General features: G+C 42.7%; 2 protein-coding genes across 2 annotated transcripts in view; one reads left to right on the top strand and one right to left on the bottom strand.

Moving 5' to 3' along the window:
* stk11ip (serine/threonine kinase 11 interacting protein) overlaps window positions 1-825 on the bottom strand; it is a 55,332-nt gene extending 54,507 nt beyond the window's left edge. Inside the window, exon 1 of the mRNA XM_080758389.1 lies at window positions 696-825. The gene's annotated coding sequence lies outside the window, so the exon portion shown is untranslated. The remainder of the gene's footprint in view (window positions 1-695) is intronic.
* igfbp2a (insulin-like growth factor binding protein 2a) lies at window positions 607-26,584 on the top strand. Its single transcript, XM_080758391.1, has 4 exons — window positions 607-1,140; window positions 14,395-14,579; window positions 25,248-25,388; window positions 25,827-26,584. Exons 1-4 carry the CDS (start codon window positions 651-653, stop codon window positions 25,983-25,985), a joined length of 975 nt encoding a protein of 324 aa, XP_080614517.1. The 5' UTR covers window positions 607-650; the 3' UTR covers window positions 25,986-26,584.
* The last annotated feature ends 1,062 nt before the right edge of the window (window positions 26,585-27,646 follow it).

Raw genomic sequence — 27,646 nt, 5'->3', positions numbered from 1 at the left:
GAGTGCAGTGTCGAGTCGGTCGAACCCACGGTTGTCCAGAACCGCCACAAAAGGCCTCGATCTGGATAGGGCCCCTACCCAGGGTCCGTATGGAGCTGGCCTGTTCTGACATCACAACACTCCATATTTGGGCATGCCTGACACAGAACTCCATAAGCTGGCCTGTTCTGATATCACAACACTCCATATTTGCTTTGGGCATGCCTGACACAGAACTCCATAGGAATAAAGGGACACAGAGAGACAGATACAGAAATCTCATAAAAGGGACACAGACAGATGGGTGGAACGGATACTCTGACACGGGTACAACGGGACATAGAACTCCATATATATAGGAGTAAAAAGACACAGAGAAACAAATACAGAAATCTCCATATTGACATGGGTACAATGGGTATTGCATGTCGCATGGATCTCCAACTTCCATCGTCACAAGAACTCCATATATGGACCCGGCATAAAACTATAAAACGGACACATACAATAACTGGGGCATTAATTTCCAACTTGCATCGTTCCAAGTAGGGCAGCGCCCGGGCACCACTCTAGTTGGAACTGAGGAGTCATGGCTCTGATGTGCAAATTTGAATCTGGCTGTTCGTAGGACCCAGCAGACCTCGTAGACCCCCCGAGCTTCACCTGTTCGCATGCACACTTCTCTTTGCTTTAGTTTTTTTTTTTTTTTTTTTTACCTGGGACTGCCTTTCTTTCCATCGCTCAATGATTTGACCCAAAAAAGCCTTCACGATATGCCGACGATGGTGATCTCGTACGCGGGCTGCGGCTTGCTGATCTCGCTGATCGCGGGCGCTTGTTCTTCCCTGGCCGCCGCTGAGATGGTGTTCCGCTGCCCGGGCTGCACCGCGGAGCGCCAGGCGCTCTGCCCGAAGCCCGCCGAGGGGACCTGTGCGGAGATCGTGCGCGAGCCGGGCTGCGGGTGCTGTCCGGTGTGCGCCCGGCGAGAGGGCGAGCTGTGCGGCGTGTACACCCCGCGATGCTCCAGCGGTCTGCGGTGCTACCCAAAGCCCGACTCCGACCTTCCCCTGGAGCAACTGGTGCAGGGACAGGGGCTGTGCGGACACAAAGTGGACACCGAGCCCGCCACTTGGAGCCTGGAGCACCGGGAAGCCACCAGCGGTCAGTTTACCGTAAAAACCCCTTCCTTTGATCAATTTTTAATGAGACTGTCTAGACTATAACCGTCAGTGGCTTGCACAGTTGCACTTAGTTCCTGAGTGTTGCCACTGCATGCAGCTGTCAGAGAAGACTGCAAATATGATCCGCAAAATGAAATTCGTTTGACCTTTAGCTTTTAGACAACCAGCGAACAACAAGTTACAGCCTTTGTCCACTTCTAGTTCTATTATGTAGGCCCAGCACTGCAGTAGGACTTATGGGCTAAGCTCAAACTGTACAAGAGATAACAGGAGAGTAGCAGTAGGTAGTCCTAATGAATGAATACATTAATTGAACTATTACCAGGTCCAACATGTTTTCTTTAAATTGGGATCAAACATTGCATTTATTCTTGGGCACAGCCTAATTTTGCAGAATGAGATCTATCCCTTTTAACTAATGTCTAATGTAACTATAACAATGTATATCTAGACCTAATATGATCTAAATGTGCCTTCTGCCTTAACATCAGCTTTGATTAGGCCACTTATGATTTATGAAAGGAATACTCTCAAATAATGTTCTGCACAACACTGTAACAACATTACAATGTTGTAAGGGGAGTTTATTATTATAATATAGCCTCGCGGCTAGCAGCCTGGAAATTCCCCAAATGTTGTAGTTGTTGGGCACTACACAAAAACAATATTAATGTTGAAGATTTCTCAGGGGGAGAATAGAACAGAGGGCAAGACAGAGAGAGAGGGGGGAATGCTGCATTGATTGGAAACGTGGACTTTAGGCTTTGACCGGGAGGTACTGTAAACTGGTGTGGGTGGTTATGTTTACATGCAAGGCTGCAACCATTATCTAATTCAAACCAAGGGAAGTTGCTTTAGAATAACTGTTTGGCTGCCCGTCCACTAGAATAAAATATAAATCACCACCAGTTTGGAGCTTTAACCACATGAGCCATGCAGTGTCCCTATTCCTGCCATGCCATAGGCAAATATTCTGCAAAAATAGGGGGTGCATAGTGCATACTTAGTTTAGACTAGTCATTGGTTAGACATGGGTTAAGGTTAGGTTTATGTGTGCTGCCCCGTGAGAGGTTAGGTTTAGGGTGAGGGTTTGAGATAGGTTGTAGTTGTAGGACTAATGACTGGTCTAACCAATGACTAGTCTAACCCCAAAACTGTCTAAACTAAGTACTGCAAAATAGCACACTCTCCAGGAGCTTATAGATACAGCTATTTCTAGCAAAGAAGAATGACAGTATGGTTTAAGTGATTAATTCACACATGGGCCAGAAAAAGTGCCACATTAGTTTGTTTGTGTGAGGTCAGTCAGTAACTTGAGGTCAGTAAAAAAATAATATATAATTCTGTTCTCCATTAATTGAATGTAGGCTGCATGCCTATTCATTGCTTGGTCATGATCAGGTTGCAGGGATTTGTCATGTCTCTGATCTTTGTATTCATTAGGGTTTGCTTGTACAGTAATTTAGTAGCCTACTCACTTGAACCCCAGTATCCTGATTCTGGGCCTGTCATAATAGGCATACATTCAGCCAAAGTAGGTGAACATTTGGCAAAAAAAAGAAGCTTACAGGTCTTAGCTTGTAAATCATCTATTTTCGTCAAAGAGAACAGAGAGAAAAGGAGGGTGCCAACGATAGACCCCTGGGGGACCTTGCCGTCCAGCTGAATTATATAGGGCTTAAGTGATTAACAACTGTACTGTACTTGTAAGTGTCCCTCTCCCTCTGGGCGAGTGCATCAGCTAAAACACCGTAGAAAGTTCAGCGTATAAACAGTGCTGTCCAAGTGACAGATCTTTAGGCAGTGATTATTGTAAAGTTAAACACGTTAGCAGTGCACATGCATTCTTTGTCAGAGTTTTACCTCTCAACATTGACACGTGTTCGGGTCGGACTCTGCAGTGGAACTGAGCCACGCACGACTCCTATATCACAGATTAATTCATGCAGGGTCATGATACATGGGATGTCGATTAAGTCATTTTTAATGAATATTTCGATGTGTCTGAGGTTTTCCTCTGCAATAATAAAGTACACAAATACATACTGTGTACACTAGTACATACCCTACCTACAGTACTAAGTTCGTTTTAAATGTATGCTTACCGGTACATATTTATCCTGGTCTATTGTGCTTTATTATGAATACATATCAAGAAGAGACACTATGTGTGATGATCTGAATTAAACAAGGATATATTCGAATAAAGCAGCACTAATTCAGGCTGAAGCAAATATGAGTACGTCTGCAAACTTGTTTTGATGAGTGGGGCATTCCAAAGCCTAGGAGTCTTCACAGTAAAGATCAAGTCACCTTTGACCCTATAGATTTCTGGCTGGCTGCACGGGCCCTGCCTGAAGTAGCTAAAAGCTAAAAACAACCTGTTAAGATCTAGTTAAAATCAACTGAAATACCAACTCAAGTGGCGGGAAGATATGCTATAGGCCGGGGTCAGTGTTTCAGACTGTCTTTTAATATACAACAAAGCTTTGTGTATTCCGTGCAAGCTGGAGAAAATACTTTTGACAGCTGAGGTCGTATGGTAGCAATGTACACGGATGAGTTCAGAATCAAATCCCTTTTTTTATTTGTCAAAATTCAAGAACCCCTTCCCCCCCACCTGCCCCTGAACCAAAAAGAACTTCATGTGTGCCATCTGCTCCCTGAAATAACACTGTTAGCTTACCAGAGACATTCAGCCGTACCTGCGGGGCCATCCAGACGAAGCCCACGGGACTGAAATAGCTCCAGATAATCCCTCCCCTCCCGGCTTTACCAAAACACGGGCATTTGTGCCATTTCCCCCTTAGGCGACGACTTCATGTGTACCCGTGCCAAGAATCCCAGCGTGCCTCTATTGAGTTCCATAATAACCCACCCCCACCCCACCCCCACCTCCTTGTCCTTTCTCTGGCTTTCACTCTCTCGCTCTCTCTCTCTCCATCTCTCTCTATCTCTCTCTCTCTCTCCCCTTTTTCCTTCCTCTGGACAAGGGTGCTTGAAGACAATGCAAACAATAGCTGCGACGCCACTGAGCCGAGCGAACGGTGCTGGAAGGGAAGGGAAAGGTACTTTATGGTATGAGAGGTCAGGGGGTGGAGGGCCTCTCTTCGACTGGGGTTTGAAAGCCCTACATGGTGAGAAAGTCATGTAAAGGGCGATTAAAAAACCCACCAAAGATCCTGTGTGCTGTTTTTGGAGCTCGCAAGGTTGAAAGGTTGAAAATTGGGGCTGAGATATTTTTGTATCTCAATATTATATTTGTGATATGACTTTGGTGTACGGTAGGCCCCACCTATATGAACGTGGCTTGCTTTTGCACAATTTCTCCTTTCAGCGCACTTATACAGAAATGTGCCGGAGGATCGCAATTGATTTGCCTCCATGGAACGAATTTGAAGATTTCGTCCGGCCTGTGCCTGCATTTAAGGGCCAGAAATTCTGACAAGGCACCAGGAAATGTGGTCAAGGACTCGGAGGCTGCCTGAAATAGCTTTCCCTTTTAAGGAAAAACAAAATTGCAGCATAGTTTTGTTTGTTTATTTTGCAAATTCATACGAAGCAGGGGTCAATGTTATGTTATTGTTCAGTGGTTGATCAGGGAGCCGTTGTTCTCATTCGTATTAACCCCAGTTACTTGAGACATGGAAAGTAGTCTTTCTTGGCTCAGGGCTAGGTGGATCGCTTCACCACTGGTGCTGTATCACTGCGCTTTTTATTTGATCCCTTCAGATCAACTGAAACTACCTTGTGCCGTGCCACTGCCTTTGTATAGCCAGGACTTATTGTTGTAGAATGCCTGAAGTGTTGCGTGATATCAAAGACAAAAACACAGGGGCTACTAAGTTTGAAGCACCAATTTGTGGATACGCCTTATGCACAATGCACACACTAAGCTATAAAACTATACCCCCATTGCTACGAATGAAAGAAATTCATCATGGGGATTTATCTTTATTAAGGGGCCAAGCTCGAAGGGCCTATAGTCCCTTATTGTATCTGTTTTTTTCTTCTCCTTCTGCCAAAATTTGCAGTTCTGGCTTAACCGTGCAGTTGGTTTTCGCGAATCTTGGCAATATGGTGAAGACGCGAAGCCCACAACCATTGGCCAAAGGCTATGGCACTCAATTGAAAATGCTGTTTTGCCACAGAAATAAACCCTCTTTATTCTTTATTCTGAGAAGCAGGTAATGGCAATCCAAGTCATTCACTATAATGTGTTAAGTCACTTAGTGCAAGCAAGGGTTACGCCTTGGCTGCACGCCGGTGTCGCACACTGAAGATGGCAGGTCGACAAGCCCACAACGTGTCGCACTCAGAGGCGTTGTGAGCTTGTAGGTCTACTATTTTTGTATTTTCAGCGTGTGACATGACACGCAACCAAGTATAAATCATCAGGAGTTAGAGTGAAGGTGACAAAAGTCTCCCCAGTGAGTTACCTTGGAGTTGTGGATAAGGAAGGGGGTTGTTATACATGGGTTCCCAATGTGGGTTCGGGAGAGTGGGGGTCCTTGAGGGGGTTTCAGGGTGTCCCGAGATAATGTATTGATATAGTTAGGAGCCAAATAGACCACAACAGGTCCTGTAAAGACGGGTCCTTTTGGTTCCATTTGTACATTGGGGTCCTAAAGATAAAAATCCCATCAAATGGAGGTCTGCGGCCTAATGCATACCAAGCTGGGGGTCCTTGAAGTGAAAAAAAAAATTGTCCTAAGACCCTGTGAGTTGTGACATACAGGGAGCAAACAAGGAAGAACAGAGAAGTATATATCAACTCATTATTCACAAATAAGAGCATAGGGGAAGAATACTATTCAGATGTGCTGTTGTTGGTATATACTGTACTTACAGTATATACAGTACATGGTTAATGACAACTCGGTTAATTTATGTTAAACAGAGAATGCCACTTAATTCACAAACGCCTATATTTTCCTTTCTCGGTCACTTTCTGTCCATTTTAATTGTTCATGCACAGCTAAATCCAGAGCATTCAAATGTGGTGTAGCTCAACACAGCAACAGAACGTTAATAATTGGCGTTACTTTGTACACTCGTCGGTGTCAGAGCAACTGCACAGAGTTTACTGTGCAGTTGCCTGTTAATGCCCCGCGAGTCTAATGTGTTTGTGCTTGCCCTGGATCCTCCGCTATTATGCCCCTGTGCCATAGGGTTCAATAAGCGGCTGGTAGCCAGCTACAGTATACCTGGCTGGCTGCGTGGCCTCGGATGCCATCGGCCGTACGTGCCAGGTCCTGTCCAAGGGCTCCAATTTTAGTCTCCCCCCGCCGGGCCAGAAAAGCCTGTAAGGTAAACACATCTGCACTCCTGCTGAGTGCGCGCTTCTAGGAAGACAGTCCCAGTTGGCCGGCGTAATGGATGACGAACTGCAGGTTCCTCTATGCTGGAGCTTTCAGCAGCTTCCCCCCCGTTTACCCGCCTTCGTATGCCGGCCACTAACTTTGCTCTACTTTGTGGGGGTGCGTGACTTAATTTCACACCTGAGTGTTCGTGAGAGGCCGATTGAAAGGCCCATTACCACTGGCCAAATTCCTGAAATGATTGAGGCCCCGATACAGCCGATGATGGCCCACTGAGATGTTGACCTTGACTACTGCGCTGGTGTTCTAACACGCCTTAAGCAACAAAATAAACACTCAATAGGCTTTTAAACTAAAACCAAGAGAAGAGAACATAATTTTCCTCCTATGCTTTACTTGAGTAAAAGTATCGATACTGCAATGTAGAACTATGCCTCTGTTATAAGTAAAAGTCCGGAATAAAAAATGTACTTGAGTAAAAGTACAAAAGTATTGGTATCAAAATGTACCAAAAGTAGAAAGTACTCATGCAGAATATCCCATTTGGAAGTTGTCAAATGTATAAAAAAAATTGTGATGCACAATATAATCGGTAGCGTATCGAAATCGGCCATATCGGCCATACAATTGCCATTTTGGTAATGGTATTGGATCGGTCTCAAAATAATCCAGATTGTTAGTTGAGGAGGCAATAATAATACTGTACTCGCAGAGCAGCCAGTCTGCCTGTCTCTGTCTCTTTAAGAGCGTCAGCTGTTATTCAGGGAGGGCGAGCTCCAAAAGTGGTCTTTGGTATACCACTCCACAAAAAGTGGTATATTCCACTTTTATGGAGGGGGGGCTTACCATTGACTTTCACCAGCAAAACAAAAAGTCAAAATATAAATATAATATAATAATGTAATATATCAGTATCGGCCGATATGACCCTGCAAATAATCGGATATCGGATATTGGCCATCATTTCAATACAGTGCATCTCTAAAAAAATATAACGTTTTTGAAAATAGCATATCTACAAGCTCGCATTGTGAGTTTGTAGATTGGCTATTTTCAAATGGTCGAAATGTATATAGGGCTGAAGTGTTTAATGCAAGTGTTTAATGCACTGGAAATTGGAAATGCTCAAGTACAAAAACCTCAAAATTGTACTTACTTTACACCACACTGCTTGCGAACATCGAGTTCCTTGCTGGTGCTGGACACACTAAATTACCATTTAAAAGGCTAAAACTCCACACGACAGCTCAGTGTTTTGTTTATTTAAAACACTGTCATTATACAGGGTACACGATGTTTCCGCCAGAGGCGGTCGGTCAAATGACGAAGGCCAACTGTGGCCGAAACGTCAAAACTTCCTGTAATGACATGGAATAAAGTTCTCAGTCGCCACGACTGATTTCAATCATCATGTCTTCCTTGGAGGCGCATGTTGCACATCGAAAACATGCTCTCAATGCGTTGCGCATTGAGAGCTTGTAGATCGTCTATTTTCGGTTATTATTTTAGAGCATTTGATGTGGTCAGACTAGCAATATGTTCTGAAGCATCTTCCATAAAATATGTAATAGTCTCGGCCGGCTACCTCTGATATGAAAGCAAAGGTTAAAGCCTCAATTTGTGATGTCTTTAGCCTGGCTGACAGCAGGGACAATATTACAAAAACATCATCATTTTACATATTGTGTTGATTGTTTAGGAATCAGCGCTTAAGGTGGTTGCACACTGGGCGCGTTTTTCGGAAAACCGATGGAGCAACACCGCTAAAAATCCAAAAAAACGCGCTCGGTGTGTGGGGACCCTTAGTGTGTGGTCTCACAAATCGCACATTTAGGACTTGATCATGCAAACATTTTCAGAAGTGATTTCATTTTTTGCTTTAATCAATGCAGTGTTTTATCCCATTTAGACCAGGAAAAGCGATTTGAACCACTTTAACCATTATTTTTCACTTTGGCGATTCAAAACATATAGCAGATATACATGCCTGAGGAAATTAGGCTTGACAAATCACTGTCCTCTTTCAAATCACTCCTTTGAATGTACTGTTACTGAAAGTTAATTAATTACAATATTAATTACAAATATTGTATTTCTCGCTGCACTTTAAATTTACATTTGATCAATATCTGAATATAAATAAATATAAATATCTGAATTTATTTCTTCATTTTTTTAAAAATATTGTTTTCACAAGTGCTTTATAAATAGAGTTATTAATTTAGAATCTATGGGGGTTGGGGAGTTACAGAGTCTTTCCAGCACGTCCATTCGAAGCCAAATCTGCAATTTGCTGCTCAGTTGACCAGAACCGACTGTAGACAATAAGACGTGACACTTCTGGCTTTTCTGGGGATTCAGCGGGTGAGCCCATATAGAATGGAAGCCCCGGTCTTAATCCATTAAGACCTGAGACAAGAATCTACAAATGTCTTCTAAATCCTGAGCTTCTCAAACTATTTCATGTTTCCTCAAAAAGTATATGCATTTGGCCACATTTTTCAACAGCTAAAGTTTACAATAATGGTTAAGGTGGTTAGAAGCGAATGCGCCACAGATGCGTCCTCGGGTCTAAATGGGTTAGTTCAGGCAGTAGACCAGACATGATGGTGCTGATCCTTCATCCACACCCATACCTCTGCGGGACAGCATGTTCCACAGAGGTATGGTGTGTGTGTGTGTGTGTGTGTGTGTGTGTGTGTGTGTGTGTGTGTGTGTGTGTGTGTGTGTGTGTGTGTGTGTGTGTGTGTGAGCAAGGGTATGCAGTGTGTGTGTTTGCATTTGACCAAAGCCTGAGTTATACATTATCGAAAACAGCTGATCTACAATCTCACAGAGTGAGTACAAAACAGGCTTACAGGTGAGTCTGTGTGTTTGCATGCGAGTGAATGTGTACACACACACCTGTGACCTGTGCATGTCTGTGAAGGACAGTGTGTGTGTGTGTGTGTGTGTGTGTGTGTGTGTGTTTATGTGAGTGAGATCACTGTTTTTGGTATGTGTTATGTCATATATGCGTGTTTGTACTCAGTACTGTATACTGTACTGTATTCCTGCCCCCACGTGTGTTTGTGTGTACAATAATGCTTTCATGTGCGCATATGAGTGTGTGTGTGTGTGTGTGTGTGTGTGTGTGTGCGCAGAGACTCAAACATCTCCGATTTCTCCTGGAAAGTGGGAGTGTCTGTGTTGCACTTGGATACTGTTGGAATTATGTAAGGGAGCAAAACAAAAATCTCCACGGCCGCCAATATGCTTGCATGTGTGCGCTGTGATTGTCTGCACACACACACACACACACACACACACACACACACACACACACACACACACACACACACACACACACACACACACACACACACACACACACACACACACACTATACTTGTGAGGCTGAGTACATCAAAAGGCAATTTAGGATGGCAATTTCATACATGCCATTTCTAGCTACCATTTTTAAACCTAACCCTAAAGCCTGAGTTGTTCTTAGTTCCATGGCAGTGTCACACACACCGAAAGTAACTGATCTACAAGCTCACAAAGCACCGTAGCTTGGAGATGTACTATTTCTTGTGCATGGCATTGGCACCAATCTAAGAACAAATCAGGTATAACTCAATTCCCAAACCATGAACCTAACCTCTAAATAGCTAATCCTGAACATTTTCCTAAGCCTCTCTCAAAGTCGACTATTTACTGGGGATATTTGGCCCTCACAAGTACTGTGTACTGTGTAGTAACACACACGTTTGTATTTACTATACTTGCGAGAACATCAACATTTTAGGACACTAAGGACAGCAGTTCTATGAACGACATAAAAAAGTAAATTTTTAACCATAACCTAAAGTCGAACAACAGCACTAGACGCCCTGTGAGTTTGTAGATTGTCTCTTTTTTTGGGTGCACAACACCAGCGCACAACTGAGTAAATAAGGCAAATCATTTTACCCCAACCCCTAAATCTAACCTCTAAATACCCCATCCTTCTAACGCTAACTGCCAACTTCAATCTTTTTGTAATTGTAAACCTAACTCTAAACATCTTTTGTAACTGGGGACGTTTGGTCCTCACAAGTATAGTCGCGCGCGCGCACACACACACCTGATTTCAGTTGACTTTTGCCCCTCACAGAGAAACTCGGTCTTCAAAGACAAAGTAGGGGAAGCACAGAGGAGCGTCATGAGAGAACCGGAGTTCAGCAACACCCGTTCTATCTGATGGCTTGAAGGCGCCAGCTCCTTATTTTTCCTGCGTTACGGAATTTCCTTTCGACGCGTCTCTCTTCTGGAGCTTTTGTTATGGTATTTTATGAGTGGCGGATGTCAGATTATTTACCTCACACAGAGCACAGAGAGTGACCCTTAAACTGCCTCTCCTCTACCTTACTGTGCATGTCCTGCAAGGGGTGGAAGGAGTCAGTGTTGATTCTGTTAACTAAAACTATGACGAAAATCTTTTGTCGACTATAGAGAACAGCAGCAGAACTGAGGTTACTCTGTAATTCTTACCTTTCCAATAGTATAATTTATCAAAGATCGACCGGGTTATTTCATATTTTTGGACTTAAAGCTGTATGAAATACAAATTAAAATATTAATATAGTGGCTGCAAAGGTATTCATTGATTCCCGTGGTGAGAGTTCTGGTCTTGTTAATGCTGCAATCTCAAACGTATTTCAATGCATACATTATATTTGAATCAATCTGTATGGTATGCTGATATAAGTACATTTGACCAGGTCTTGTTTGAATCTCGGGTAGGACATGCAATTTAGGGATTGCAGTTTTAGTAGAATTTAGTAGAATTGATTTTTTAACATTGTAAAATAAGTACACATGCGGCTACCGATAAAAAGCTACTCATTTACACTAATGAGAGTACTTTGTTACTTTTCACCATATGCGTGCATGGGGAAATGGATAGAACTGAATGCACGCCAGTAATAATCAAGGTTCAAGGTTGTACTTTATCCTCACATCTCGTGTACAGGTTCATAAGAGTAAGGATTATTTTTGTTTGTCTTCCTTCAGACAATGCAGCACTGCAGCAGCATGGATATAGCATAACATTCAAAACAGCAAAACAGCACAGCAAACAAAGGGATAGAGTAAAGAGTGCAAGAAAGAGGAATCGAAGATAAACTTTTTATCCTATCTTTATGATTATGTCTCAGTCTTTAATCTTGCGAGGGGGGGAAGGAGGAGAAGGAGGAGGGGTGTGTGTGTGTGTCTAATATCTAGGGACATTAAACACTTTGAGAACATTTATTATAAAAGGCCTCATTATAAAGCTATCATCATCGTAATGTCATCATTATAAAGTCATTAGTGCATGAATTCATGTTCCATAATCATTCATAATTGATGGGGAGTTGGTACCGACTACCGGGAGCTGTTCCTCAAAATGTATGGCTGTTTTGTTGCTTCAGAAAATGTACTCGCGCGCAGTTGCGCGCAACCGCACGCGCACACACACACACACACACACACACACACACACACACACACACACACACACACACACACACACACACACACACACACACACACACACACACCCTCAGTCCCAGACGTATTACGCTTTGGTTCTTGCATCAAGGATGTTCTCCCAGGAATTTGTTCTTATCTACTCGTCCGGGGCCATTTCTCTGTCTCGCTTGTTATCAAAACAGCTTCAAATCAGTGATGTGTGGAGTATGTGACCTTCAGTCCTACAGTGTGTGACTGGCCTGACCAGAGGAGGCATATTTACTGACACACTTTTAGGTCGGTGATTCTCAATCTGTGGGACCAGAGCCCACTGGTGTGCTATGATGATATAGCAAGTGGGCCCCGGCCCCACTTAATTGTGGAAGAATTACCGCCGCGGTAACACATGCACGCACTACAGTGGGGGGGACACACGACAGGCCAACAGCACGCACACCAAGGCCTTGACATGAAACGGTTTGAGCGCCACACTGACATAGAAACATAGGTTTTTCAGAAAAAGGATTTAGAAGACATTTATAGAATCTAGTCTCAGGTCTCAAGGGGTTAAGTAACCCCCTCCCCCCAAGGATGTTCTGTTGAGAGAAATAACATGTCGCGATGGCATTCTTGGCCTCCTCTCACATTGCTTGCGCCATCTGTTTGGAGAGAGTTTTATTTTTTATTTTTTTACGTTGATGTTTAACAAGACATGGGGATGCTTTCAGGCAGAGCCCAGCGTGCAGCTCTTTGATTCCCCATTAAGAGCTAAATGAAATTCCTGTGTGTGTGTGTGTTTGCTTGCGGTCCCTTATTACGCACTTTACCATTCTACTGTAAGTATATTTTGATGCCAATCATTTTAATCCAGGACTTTTACTTGTAAGAGTAGGGTTTTGTTTTATAGTATTTTAATACAATATAACGTATACAATTGGGGTGGTTGCATTTAAGGCCTTTTCATACTTCAGCTTTGGGTGATAAGGTGACCACCAAACTACAACATGACGTTGCGCCACGGTGGTAAGTGACTCACCCAAACACATCGCTCTGTTTTTACTAACCACCGTTTCAGTGGTCACCTTGTCACCTAAAACTGGAGTAACTATGAATAGGCCTTTAGTTACAACCTTTTTGGCACAATCCTGTTTCTGGTTTGACACAAAGTTTGACCTGAAGGTTAAAATTCAGCAGGCAGGTTCCATTAGCTCCGTCCGTACCAAAATACAATGTCAGCTCTTGTGCAGGACGACCCAGTGTTGATTTCGTCGACTAAAACTAAGATGAAAAATGTTCCGTCGACTACCTTTTTCCACTGATGAAAACTAAATGGAAACTAAATTAAAACTAAGCTATGATGACTAAAACTAAGAGTACTGTAAATATACTGACAATTTCGTCAACAAATATAAACTAGACTAAAATGTTAGAAAGGGACTAGTGAATAAGAGATCCAGTATAAGTCATTTTACATTTGGTTGCATGCTGAAAATAGCCGATCTACAAGCTCACAATGCATCGCAGCGCGACACATCGTGAGCTTGTAGATCGGCTATTTTCAGCAAGTGTAAAAACAGTCATTACGACGGCATCAAGGCCCGCCAAAAGACCACTAAAACATTCCAGCTGACTAAAATGTGACTAAAACTAGACTATTCAAGAGATTATGAAATCTAAATTTGCTGCCAGAAACAACACTGGGACGACCTGGGCTGAAATCCAAGGTAAAACGGGAAAGCTTCAAGTGAAACATCTGAGAGCTTCCTTCCACCATTGCACTGTTGGATGCATTGATTACGCAACACTCTACGCCTCCAAAGGAGATTGCATGTGAAAAGCGGTTCCAGGTTGCTCCCAAGGTTACTGTCGTCACGAAGGCTTTCTTTGTAATGTGCTTAGTCTGAGGCTGCTGTTGGCTTGTTTAGGTGAATCATTGGTTGACAACGTCGTGTTTTCATCATATAGGAAGGCAGAAAATAGGCAGAAAATCAGCTTTTAACATTGGTCTGGTTGCTAGACAACGCCTCCGCCACCCCCAGCATCAGGATCTTTGCACACGGCCCCCATTTACCAAAGTATGATTTTCAAAGCCTTATAACTCTGGAAATACGAGCGTATCGCCATCCATCCAAGGTTCGGATGTAATTTGTGATTTTGTACCGCATCGCTGCCGACATGTTAACGTTTCTGGCAAAAGAGAAAGAGTGTGAGCTAATACTAATTATAGCCGGTCGTTACGATGGTGGTCTCTCCAGGCGGTGAAACAGGAAGTGAGCAAGGCAAGGCGTAGCTACACTCTGCTGCCACCGAGTGTGGCACAGAAATACTTTAATGCAGTTAGTTACTGGACAGTAGCGGGTAGATTGTCTATTATCCCCAGAATAGGCTTGGAGTGGTCAAGTGGTTAACCCTCTCTCCTTCCTCCATGTACTGTCCAGGTGAGACTGCGGACCCTGTGGTGATGGAACAGGGTCTGACTGAGATCCCTGCCATCCGGAAGCCCACTAAGGAGAGCCTGTGGCTGGGGGCCAAGGAGAGCGCTGTCCGTCAGCACCGCCAGGAGATGAAGACCAAGATGAAGAGCAACAAGGTGGAGGAGGCGCGACCCACCAGGCCAAAGCAGGTAACTGTGTGCTCCAGATTCCCTATTATTAGGGAATGATGACGAGTGACTAATGTCTAATAGTTTATTAGACATAAATGTAAAAAGAGCAACAGAGTACAGTCAAAAAGTGCCAATTTTGTTTTGGTCTTGTTTCCATTTAGGCCCGCCGCCCTATGCAATCAATTCATATAGACATGACATGGAGAATAACAAAGAAATTCAATATCAACAAAAAAATCTATATAATTTCAGGACATTTTTAAACTGTTTGTACTGAGATGGATAAAAGGAAAGGGGGGGGGGGGGGGGGGTGATCACCTGTTTAAGGGAGAAGGATCATTTTCTCTGTTTTGAGGGAGGGGGTCAGGGCATTCCACACCTGGGTGGCAGTGCTGTAGAAAGAGAATTTACCCATATTTGTTTTGAAAGTATTTCTTTTATTGGCTGGTTGTAGGTTATAGTCAGGGAATATTATCAGAATAATGTCAAATCTGGGAATACATGTCTTACCAACATGTCTACTAACATATCCCACATTGGTTTCTATTCATCCACCCTAGTGGAATTTTTGACAGCTGCTGAAAGTTGGGGTACATCAACAACCATTATAAGGCATTCATTATACTTTAAGTAGCATGTGACATGTGGGTTTTCATGATTCTGAACCCATTCCAAGCGTCAGTTTTGCACGAAAAACACTCCTTGGGCTAAAAACGGCCATAGCCGTCATCACAAATGCGATGAGGTCAGCACATTTAGGCACATTTGGGCAAGTGGCTATGGCCAAACTAGGGATAGGGCTATGGCTAAATTCAGCCATATCCATGCACTTGCCCAAACGTGCACAAATGTGCTGACCTCATCACATTTGTGATGACAGCTATGGCAGTTTTTAGCCCAAGGAGTGTTTTTTGTGCAAAACTAATGCTTGGAAAGGGTTCGGAATCATGAAAACTCACGAATCCGCCTGGGTGACGGCAGACTGCTGGGCGAGCGCTGGCTCTTTGGCATGGGGGGGTCAGATCAACATGGAATGTCAGAACAGGTCAGCTCCATATATAGAGATCTAAGGGTGGCAGCGGGGGCAGTGTCTTGAGTGTATAGGGTTTGATGATGTCAAAAGGGAGACATCGAAGAAGAAGGACGGGTGGAGATGGATCAACATATGGAATGTCAGAACAGGTCTAAAGCTTTTTATGTTAACTGGCTTATTGTTAGACTTTCTATTTTGGAAATGAATGCAACAGACAGCAAGTGCTGTGGGCCCCATCCCATTCTGCTGTGCAGTTCACTTGTGCCTATACCAGTAAGACGCGGGACCATCTGAGCAACCATCAGCTGGGTGAAGTTGAAACTGAATTTCCCCTGTGGGATTAGTAAAGGTTTACCTTTCATGTTTTGTTGTCGTTTACATTCAGTGGTTGCGTGCAGACGGAAATAGCAGGTCCACAAGCTCACAACTAATTCGCGCTGCCAATGGGTTGTGATTTTATAACATCGGCTGTTTTCTATGCACACCACACACACCGCACGCAACAACTGTGAGTCTAGCACACCTTTCGATCTAGCATACAACATTGATGCATGCTAGATGTATACAAACCATGTGACTCCCATTGGAAATGCATTGCGAGCTTGCATCAGCTATACATCTCATACAACAAGCATACATCAATCTGTTGCGAAGGTCAGTCAGGCTTTGAGAGGCAGCACAGTGTCTGTTCTGGAAGTACTTAAGTTATTGAACAGCATCACATCCTAAAGAGAATACCAGTGCTATATTTAAGAAGGCCCAGTCTTGGTTATTTTCCCTTTTGAAAAGTTGGCCTTTTGACAAAACGTTTCAATGTCTTCCCAATGTCTGTCATGCCTCTTCTCACCAGTGGTGGAACATGTTTTACTTAAGTAAAAGTATCAATACTGCAATATAGAAATACTCATACATTTATACAAAAGTATTGGCATCAAAATGTACTTAAATACCAAATGTAAAAGTATGCATTATGCATTATTCAAGTTTTTAAATGTCTAAATATCTTTTCAAAATAGCAGATCTACAAGCTCACAGCTTGTAGATCAGCTATTTTCAAATGGTTTCAAATGATCTATACATTAAAGTTGTCAAATAGTGGAGTAAAGTACAATATTTGCCTCTGAGATGTAGTGGAGTAGAAGTAAAAGTATTGGAAATCGGAAATACTCAAGTAAAGTACAAGTGTCTCAACATTGTCCTTTAAGTGCAGCACAGAGCAGTACACCTAAGCAAAGTACTTCGTTACTTTCCACCACTGCTGCTTGTAAATGTGCCTCAGGCACACCTGGCCGCCATCGTCAGTGCTCTCTCTAATGTCGTGTTTAGACGTGCACGGTTAGTCGGCGTGGTTACTGTAGAAAACCCCATGGTGTCGACCGTCGTTATAGAAGCCAAAGACATCACAAGGTTTTGTTTGATCCCTGCATTAGCTCGCGACGTTTCCGATCGGCCCAAGCGTATCACGCCAGCTGGAGGAGGATGAAGCCGAATTATATGCTGCCTGTTCATGTTCAGCCGCGTCGGCGGTATCAGCCGCCATGGCCTGCCTAGCTGTCACTCATCATGATGGAGGATAGCTTTGACCATTATGTTCAAAAACCCAAAACGGCATCTTCAATCACTTCAAGGAGAGTTCCACACTAGCTGTTTTTTTTTCTTTTTACTGAATTCTGTTGATAATGTGTATATGAACTACTGTTATGGCGAAAACAATATATATACTGTAGCATATATATATATATATTTTATATATGACGCTGGTGGAGAAAGAAGAAGCGGTAGGCGGGACCTAACGCTGAATGACATGGATGCGGAAGGAATATAACACCAGTAAGACGCGCAAACGTGGGAAGCGAACGCAGCTGAGACCCTGCAGATCATGTCTGTCTGTCTGTCTGTGTGTCTGTCCCGCTGTTACTGTATATGTGGACCTGGCCCCTTTTGTGCCCATATATGGAGCTGAGTGGACCTGGCCCCTTTTGTGCCCATATATGGAGCTGAGTGATTGCTGATGCAACACACTCCATATTTGGATAGCGGGACAGACACACAGACAGACAGACACACACACAGACAGACATGATCTGCTAGGTCTCATAGTAAGTGCTCACTGCGTTCACAACCACTCCATGCACTTTTCACTTCATCTAGAACAGATGTAAACAATAAACAAGAATGACTCACATCATAACTGCCAGGTGCAGCAAAGAGACTCTAGGTTTTATCTCCCATTGGCTTAGAGGATACGGCTTCATGTTACAGTGTTCAGAGTTCAGACTATGGGTTTTATCTCCCTTAGAGGCTTAGAGGCGCTATAGAGGCAGCCAATCATGAAAAAGTGTCCACTAGGTCCTCACTAGTCTCAACATCGACAGTATTGCCAGGTTGCACCTGGCTAAAAATAGGTGATGCACCGAATATTCGGCCACCGAAATGATTCGGCCAAATAGTGGCAAAAGAAAATGCATATTCGGTATTCGGTACCGAATAGTTAAAGAACCGGGGTTACCTTTCGTAACTCACTAGTTTCAACATAGACAGTAAAGCCAGGTTGCACCTGGTTAAAAAAGAAGAAGAAGAGATCTAGCGTTTGACCTGCACAGAGGGTAAATCCGCTGAATCGGTATGGAACGCTCGCCATGGATTTTATTACCAGTAAGACGCGCAAACGCGGGAAGCGAACGCAGCTGAGACCCTGCAGATCATGTCTGTCTGTCTGACTAGAAAGTCTGCAGTTTCTATTAGCTTGGATTCCCCATCGATGTCACACTGGTGGACGGGTTTCTGAACTGCCCACAGCCCTCCTATGAGACACAGACTAGAAAAACATTGTGCCATTTTATCATGATTATTAGTGACGACCTATTATATGAAGATAGTTTGAAAAGTGGTGAAGTGGTCCTAGACTAGTGCGGAATTCTCCTTTAAATCATTACAAAGAAAAGCGGATATAGCAGGCTATACATGCTCACAATGTGTCTCATGCATTGTGAGCTTGTAAATTAGCTATGCTTTGACAATACTTTTACATTTTATTTTATGTTTTCATCAGAGAAATGACTGCAAAGTAGAACGCTCGCAAGACTCCAGGTTAAATAAAAGTACTATTAAGTTTCCCGGCTCAACAATGTCATGAAAGTAAGGAAATAGCCAGTATACACAATGAATGTCCTTTTGACAGGACATTCATTGTGTGCTGGCTATTTCCTTACTTTTATCACCAGGATGGGGATAATTGTTTTAGCGCTCAGCACACCTAGTGACTGCACCTTTCAACAGAACATGATAAACATCTATGTAAGCACTCAAAACAAGTCGTATTATTATAATTGCTGTGAAAAACCAGGACAGTTTGTTAGTAAATGTTGAAAACCGGAACATTTGAGATATGTTTTCGGGACCTGGGCCGGGGCACCCGGCTTGAAACGGGGAAGTAGTGGCTTTCAGGAGGCAGCTTACTGATATACGAGCACTGTCTTTGTTTCTCCAGAGTTGGATGAAGTCAAGATAAGAAGCTGAATTTATTTCCCCTGTCAAGTCGATTCGAAACACTCCAGCGTTCACCCCCATTCTAATTGTTCTGTGGTCATGTTCAGCACGGACTCAGTGGCAGTGGCAACTGGCAGGATTGCACATTACACACAGTATCATGATGAATACCAAGGAATAAACAAACAAACACCAATTATTGTGTTCCAATTGGAATACAAAATGCAGATTTTGCTGAGCAAACATCAATTACAGTGTAATAGGTCATGTCAACACATTTATGATTTATGATGAACTCTTAAATCTTGTACCAAGTGCTCTTTTTTGACATCCAGAATTGGTGTGTTGCATTGTGAGGTCCAAAGGAGGAGGCACTATTACTTTTATGCTAATTGTGAGTTTACAGTTGTAATACCATTTTCTGCTTATTATGGCTAATGTCTAATCTTTAGGCAAAACACAATTTTCCTTCAGTTTTCTTACTAAACATACATCATAATGGTGGATTTGTATGTTACATTTGAATGTGGCCGAACAGCTGGCAACACCACTATTGCTGTGAGGTTCTTTCAACAGGCCCTTGGCCTTGCAGACAAGCTCGAGTTGGGATGAGAAAGGAATGACCAAGTCACGGGGCAATACAGCCTATGTTGCAGGAACACTTACCTGTCCAAATAGTGGCTCACCTTGCATGTAATAGTCATGTCCTCACTCCAGCTGAGAGACTGGCACCTGCAGGTTGTTTTCAGGGCTGATGACACAAATAGAGACGCTAGGTTCAGTTACTGGCAATATATAGTATATCTGTGTTTACATTCATTTGGTGTATGATATTTAAAACGTAATAAAATCTTTGACAAATAAACGTTGTAGACCTCAGTTAACATCATGTGTACTGTTGTCTATTAAAAAACATAGTGAATTAATTAGGAAATTACACTGTGACTGCTTAGCTATAGGGAAAGAGTGTTTAGTGGAAAAAGTAATTGTTTCCACTGGATTCGAGAATGCTATGAGTCTGGTGTCCACAAACATGGTAAAACCCGTCCATTCAACCTTTCAGGTGTGTTTGTTTTCTCCAAGGAATCCGACAATTAAACTGCAAATAAAACTAATAAAATAGGGAAAACTCCACACCTCTGCCCCCTCTCTCTCTCTCTCTCTCTCTCTCTCTCTCTCTCTCTCTCTCTCTCTCTCTCTCTCTCTCATATTTTCCAGAACACAGTAATCTGGGTAAGAAATTGCCATCTACTTTAAACAGCATTTCTTAAACAGCGTTTACCTTAACCTGAATAAGGTCATAGTCAGACTCAGAGTAAGCAGAATCTAATTAAGATGTGGAGTATTCCAGTTTTAGTTTCATTATTGTAGGGCATTGATTCAATTGAACAAAAACTATGCCTAAACCCAACCTTAATCCTAACCTCACAAAAACTATGCCTAAACCTAACCTTAAAGTGCTTTATCGGCCAAAGAAAGTGGTCCGAGGTTCCTGGAAAAATAGTGGCGCTAGCCACTTTTGGTACTTTAAGTACATTTTGATGACAATAGTTCTGTACTTTAACTCAAATACATTTGACTTTTACTTGTAATGGAGTAGTTCTAAATTGCAGTATTGATACTTTTACTTAAGTAAAGAGTACCACTGTACAGAATGGCGGGGCCATGACAACGTAGGGGAGGGGGGGGGGCATTCTGGATCAGTTGCAGGGCTCTGAATGAGAATGCTGGGCCGGCAGAGTGGCAAGGAGAAGCCTGGAGATGTCCGAGGATGTCCGTGGATAAGGAGCTGGGAAGACTCCTCTGTGAGGAAGGCTTGGATAAGGAGCTGGGAAGACAACTCTCTCTGTGAGGAAGGCTTGGATAAGGAGCTGGGAAGACAACTCTCTCTGTGAGGAAGGCTTGGATAAGGAGCTGGGAAGACTCCTCTGTGAGGAAGGCTTGGATAAGGAGCAGGTCTGATTCCTCTCTCTGTGAGGAAGGCTTGGATAAGGAGTTGGGCAGACTCCTCTGTGAGGAAGGCTTGGATAAGGAGCGGGTCTGATTCCTCTCTCTGTGAGGAAGGCTTGGATAAGGAGTTGGGCAGACTCCTCGGTGAGGAAGGCTCTGATCCTCTGTCCGGATGTTGTAGTTTGATCCTCTTGGATGTTGACAGCTTAATAGTCAGATTAATGCACTCCATATAACATAGTGACATTTATGTCAAGGGAGACGGGGGTCAGTAGCCAAATGTGTCAATAAAGACAAAGATGATTTGATAATGACGTTATAAGTTATAAATCATATGTTGGGCTGTCAACGGCGTGACTTCCAACAAGCATTTGGCAGATTCAAACAGTGAGGTAAAACTGAGGTCATTGGCACCAGTTATTATTCATTACTGGCAACAGACATGCTTCATTTAGCCATTGCTGAAAGGATTGTGTGCGTGTGCGTGCGTGCACGTGTGTGTCTGAGTGCGTGTATGTCTGTGTGCATGTGTGTGTGTGTGTGTGTGTGTGTGTGTGTGTGTGTGTGTGTGTGTGTGCGCGCGCGCGTGTGTGTGTATTGAAGTCCTCAAGCCAGGAGTGCATCAGCACTTAGTGAAAACTTGTGCTCTTTGGACAATCAGCATATTTTCATAGATGTGCATGAATTTCCACATAAAACACAGATGTAGACGCACTCACAGGCACATGCTCTCTATCTCTCTCTCACACACACACACACACACACACACACACACACACACACACACACACATACACACACACACACACACACACACACACACACACACAGAAGCCTGAGAGGCCCTCTTGTGGCGTGTATAGCACATTTTGATCAGCCTGCCATATGCTCGCTGCTATGGAACTCTTAAAGGCAGACGCACCAACTCTTATAGTTAATGCAATCCATTGAAGGCAATTTCATTTCAATGGAACCACGTACGTTGTTTTTATTCAATTCACCCAAAAATGCCACAATCCCAATTTGTATCCAATTTCAAATGATTCTGATGTTTTACATTTTGTAATTTTGTAATTTTGTTTTTTTTGTACAATTTTGAGGTATTTGTACTTCTACTCCACTATATTTCAGAGGCAAACATTGTACTTTTACTTCACTGGAATTATTTGAAAGCTTTAGTTACTAGTTACTTTGTAGATTTGGATTACTATTAGTAATAATAGTTACCGATCATATGATTAGCCGATCTACAATGCAACGCATTGTGAGCTTGTAGATCGGCTATTTTCAAATGGCCAAAATGCATATAGGCAAGCTACAGTAAGTGGTTAATGTATGTGTTGTAATAATAATAATACAAACTAGTTTTCAAATAAATGTAGTGGAGTAAAGGTACAGTAAGTAAATGTAATTACTTTCCACCACTGCACACAGATGCTGCTGTTCATGCACATGGTAAATAACTCTAAAAGTGGGATATGCAAAAGTAGACAAATTCCTATTACTTGGGCCAATACAGGGTGATTTCTGGAAAAAAAACAGATGTGGCCAATAATCCACAGGAAACACACTTAAGACCTTTTGAATGCAGATGCAAGAAAGAGGACCACGGGCAAATAAAAATGAAGGATTAGCACAGTTCCTGCAGTGGTTTCATAGAAGATACAATGTCACAGTGCAGCCCAGATGGTGACCAAACGCACCAGAATTGCTTCATTCTTTAAAGCCCCCCTGCACACATGTGTTTTCAGTTATTTTGCTGATTAGATCTCTTCTCAGGTTGAATTTGGGCGCAAATTCGGGGCAAATTGGCTGAGCTTGTCAAAGTGCGTCTATCCAAAAGAATCGTAATCTTAAATTGGCCTGACCCCTAACAGGTGCAACAAAACTGACATGGAGGAGTTGGAGTCGAGATGTCAGTGGAGCATGGTCTGTACACAGCCAAACAGTCCTACAGAGGTGTAATCAGCCAAAATAAACTAAAACAGCTGTGTGGGTGACCAAGGTCTTAATTATGCAAGGCAGGGCGGGTTGTTTATACAGTCAATGGCTGGGTGCCATTGCAGTTCCGTGTCCCTTGAATTATCAGTGGACGTGACTGGGGTCAGCAGCATCCACTGACCACAGTGTTGGTCACACCCCATGTGAACAGTGCGTGAAGTGGGTCCAGTCAGTGGGAATGTGAAGATCAATGGACACTGGCGGTCTGCCGCCAACTGCCTGGTCATCTTTGACTACAGGCTGCACACTTAAATGCCTGTTTCCGTTTGGTGGTCTTGGGCACTTAAATGAAGCCATGTTTTTATTTCCTAGATAGTCAGTGTGCCATATCAAAGACACCACATCAAACATTCCAATATATTTTGATTGTCCACAAATAGTTTTTCCTTCTTAAATATTTCCTCACATTGTTATAATTATCATTAGACTCAGAGCAATAACCTAGCCGCAATTTGCAACTAAGCAATAACCCAGGCCATCTATCTCCCAGACTCCGTCCCCAGTAAGAGTTCAGAGTTTTTAATGAATGTAGAATGTGCTGGATGTCATTTACATACAAATATGAGGGACTTATTTGACTACATTTTAACAGCTTATTTTAAACCAAAAATACTCTCTCACGCACTTATGCCAGTGTGCCAGTGACCATCCTATGTTGGCACTGGTGCCTACCCCTGGGGTTGCCTACCCCTGCTCTATGAGATTATAACCACTGAAAAATGAATGGAAAAGGAAACTGATGGACATCCATGATTTATGTGTTTATTTGACATGATGAGGGTGAACAGAGAAAGGGAAAGGACTGGTGGGGGCCAAAATCTAAGAAAAACACAAACCCACAGATTGAAGTGGGAAAAAAAAACTTCTCTAAACAAAATAACGAACAAAAACCTTAAAACAGTCAAATACAACTACAGTGAAATCCTACTATGAATGCACTGTGTGTGTGTGTGTGTGTGTGTGTGTGTGTGTGTGTGTGTGTACGTACGTCTACCCAGCCTCTGCCTCAGCCAATTGATTGCCATGGCAACCGCACACCTGCCATTTGATTACTTAACCAGTCCACTTTTCACAGGCAGTTTGCAGTGCACTCTTCAGAGTCCAGACTCTCCTGGGACACAGACAGACGGCTAAAATGGGTGCTATGACAACGGGTATTGCATACTAGGTTCCCAACTTGGCCAGTGGCCCACGGGCACAGGTCTAGTGCCTTACAAAGACAGAAATGGGGTCACACAAAAACTAGCTGTCTCCCAGAGAACTAAGGGGAAATCCACAGCTGCGTGAAGTGCTTTTTATTGGAGGTGGCTGGAGGTGATTGGAGGACTGATGAGTGGTGAAGACTGAGGAGGAATTTTATGGGTGGTGGAATGAGCGATGGGCTGGACCTGAGTTGAGGAGAGACATAAAAGATAGATACATACTGTATGTCTTTATATTATTTGTTGTGATGGTGAGTTCATACAATAGATTCAAGATCCAAGAGATTTATCACACACTGTGGAAAAACTTAGGCTTGGGGGGTGCTCCATAATGCTGACATTTTTAAACAGTACAATACAAAACATATCTAAAATAAAAACGGTTTAAAAACCCTACAGGAAGAGAGAGAATTACACTACTGTATATCCAAAGTAGTAAAGCAGGTACAGTAACAAAAGAAAGAAATCGGTGTAACTTGACAGTTCAAATAATAAAAAGTAATTAAGTAAATAAAAATAACTCAACTCAACACACAAGTTAATATTATTAATGGACAGATGGAAAACCAGATGGAAAGACAGCTATAGGTCCAGAATCAACCAGGTCAGTGCGGTGTGGGTCATCCCAATGACCCCTAAATATAAGCAAAAAACACTGCCAGAAAAATAGTGCAACAGAAACTAATTAAAAAGGCCACGCAACAGGAATGATGCCACCAGCAGCCATGATGTTTTGTTTGGGCTTTTTAACTAATTACATTGTTTGGTAATTAACCTCTGTATTATGCTGAACTATATCTGACTTTTTGAGTACTTTGACTTTTGTAACTAACTCACTAACTTTGTCTAGACAAGTATCAGTCTGTTTGTCTGTAAAATTGCATGTCTGTGTGCGTTTGTATAAATGTGTTGCCTTGGAAGATCAGATCAGCGAATTGGGAAGTGAATGAAGAGGAATATGATACACATTATATCATGAGTTGACTGACTGCTGTTGTCATTGTTTTTCAGACTCAGTGCCAGCAGGAGCTGGACCAGGTCCTGGAAAGGATATCTAAGATGCCCTTCAGGGATAACAGAGGCCCCCTGGAGGACCTTTATGCCCTGCACATCCCCAACTGTGACAAGAGAGGGCAGTATAACCTCAAACAGGTGACTATCTGGGAATTCGGTGGTGAATGATGAGATTGTGGGAGAATTTGTTGGGGAAAATGTGGTGCCATGTTTTGTATATGTTGAGTATAATGGGTATATTTTTGTGGGAGACTTTATGACAGTGCTGGATAAGACAAGTTAAATCAAACTCTTTGTGGCACATTTTATACAGAGGGAAACCCAGTAGGCTTCATGGAAGGTACAAAATAAATCGCACAAAATGTACAAATGCATATTATAATTTATGTATATAGAGCCTTGAAATACCAATGTAAGCATGTATCATATACTGTATCATATCATTTTTTCTGAATAAAATAAATAATTGTAAACAGCATGTGTCTGGATGGACAGATGGGGGGGAGTGACTGGAAATATGAGCAGAGTATTGCGGACTTCCAAACTTACAGTGAACTCACCTTGTGTTTCCACTAGTGCAAGATGTCTCTCCATGGCCAGCGGGGCGAGTGCTGGTGCGTTAACCCTCACACTGGCCGGCCTCTACCATCGGCCCCCACCGTGAGGGGGGACCCCAACTGCAGCCAATACCTTGGAGGGTCGGAACTGGAACTCCCTGCCATGCCCCAAATATAGTATGACCCAACTCGGGGGCCCCCGAGGAAGAGAGGAGGGAGGGAAAGATATAAATAAACAAAAAAAAAGTATTTGAAACATTTGAGTAAGCTATACATTATCTCTGTTTGTATGTGACTGTATAGGTCGTCTGAGGACAGTTCTCTGTGCTATTTACGATTTAACCACCACAAACGTGCCAGATGCCTGCATTCTTTAAACTGAACGTTAACTGAATGGGATCCTTATAGGGGCCGAAAAGAGGTGAAGATGGCATTGATTTTCCAGCCCTTTCCCGTAGCCTGGTACTGTATAGTCGTCGCTAGAGGTCGACTCGTCCGCGACAGGACACCGCTTTATCCCCGCCGTGAACCGCATGAACTGCTCAGACCTGCCCCGTCATCACTGTTTTGTACTGTATGTGTCTTTAAAAAAATGCCAAGCCTTCAGAATATTTAGTGTTTAGTGTTTCCGCTTGCACACTGTCGTTTCACTTCATGCTTTTTACGGGCATTGGACCCTTCATGTTAATACACAGTATTAATATAGTTTTATTAAAACCAATGCCGTGTTTTGAATGTGATAGAATAGGTAATGCTATTAAAAAGATGAGAAATAAACATTTGTGCTTGCGGGTTTTGGCTTGTGTACTTGGCTTTTGTAGAACTACCATCATTATCTACAAATGCATGTCATTAGAATGGGTGACTGTCTGCCACGGAATGTTTGGGCAGTGGGTTTCCCTGGTTACCGGGGAAATTGCCGCCCAACAAAAGACTGTAACACTTACAGTGCTGTCACTTGCAATGTGAAGAAAATGCCTCACTTCTGCATGACAAATAGGGGATTCAAATGATAAAAGATCTGTGTGGAAGAGATCATAAAGTTAAAGTCCTTCACAGAAGAGACCACATAAGTTTTCTGAAAACCTTCAAATTCTTATTCAAACATTTTGTATAGCAATAACTGAGCAGTTGAGACGAATGACCATATAAGTCCATACTAATTATCCACAATGTATAATAAATCATGGATAAGGGGTCAGGGCAGATATACTGTAAGCCAGGGATACTCAAATAGATTTACCTGTGGGCCACATTACCTGCCTGCCTGCCAGCCAGCAAGTTGGTTAACAGAAAATAAATTGTTATGGCTGAGTAAAATAAAATACAATAAACACAATTTGCCTGAAAATAGATTACCCAGCTATGACCTTTTTCATGAAAAAAAAAGAGTAGTGATATGGCTGACTGAGTAAAATAAAATTTCCAAATTTCCATTTCCATTTCCAACTATTAATGGCAGCTGGGTTTCATCATTCAAATAAAATAGAATTCTGTCCGTTTATAGCTATAAAATTATGTCAGGGAATAGGGATAGACAGTATATGTCTTTCATTTGCATTGCATCCCCCCCCCCCCCCCCCCAAGCTTTTATTTTCGTTCGAGTAATAGTACAACTCTAATAGTATTACTTATAATAATGTAATTAAAGATAACTTCATTCAGATTTATTTATTTTTATTTCATTTTCCAGATTTTTTTTTCTTCTTTTTTTTAGATTTTCATTGGTGGGCCAGTCATAATGGGCCCGCGGGCCTGATGTGGCCCGCGGGCCTGAGGTTGAGTATCACTGCTGTAAGCCTTTTCGGGGAGGGGTCAGAAAAAACTTAGATGGTTATT

The sequence above is a fragment of the Protomyctophum bolini genome, assembly GCF_963924005.1.
Source record: "Protomyctophum bolini genome assembly, chromosome: 24".
Lineage (NCBI taxonomy): Eukaryota > Metazoa > Chordata > Actinopteri > Myctophiformes > Myctophidae > Protomyctophum > Protomyctophum bolini.
This window is presented reverse-complemented; position numbering and strand designations above follow the sequence as displayed.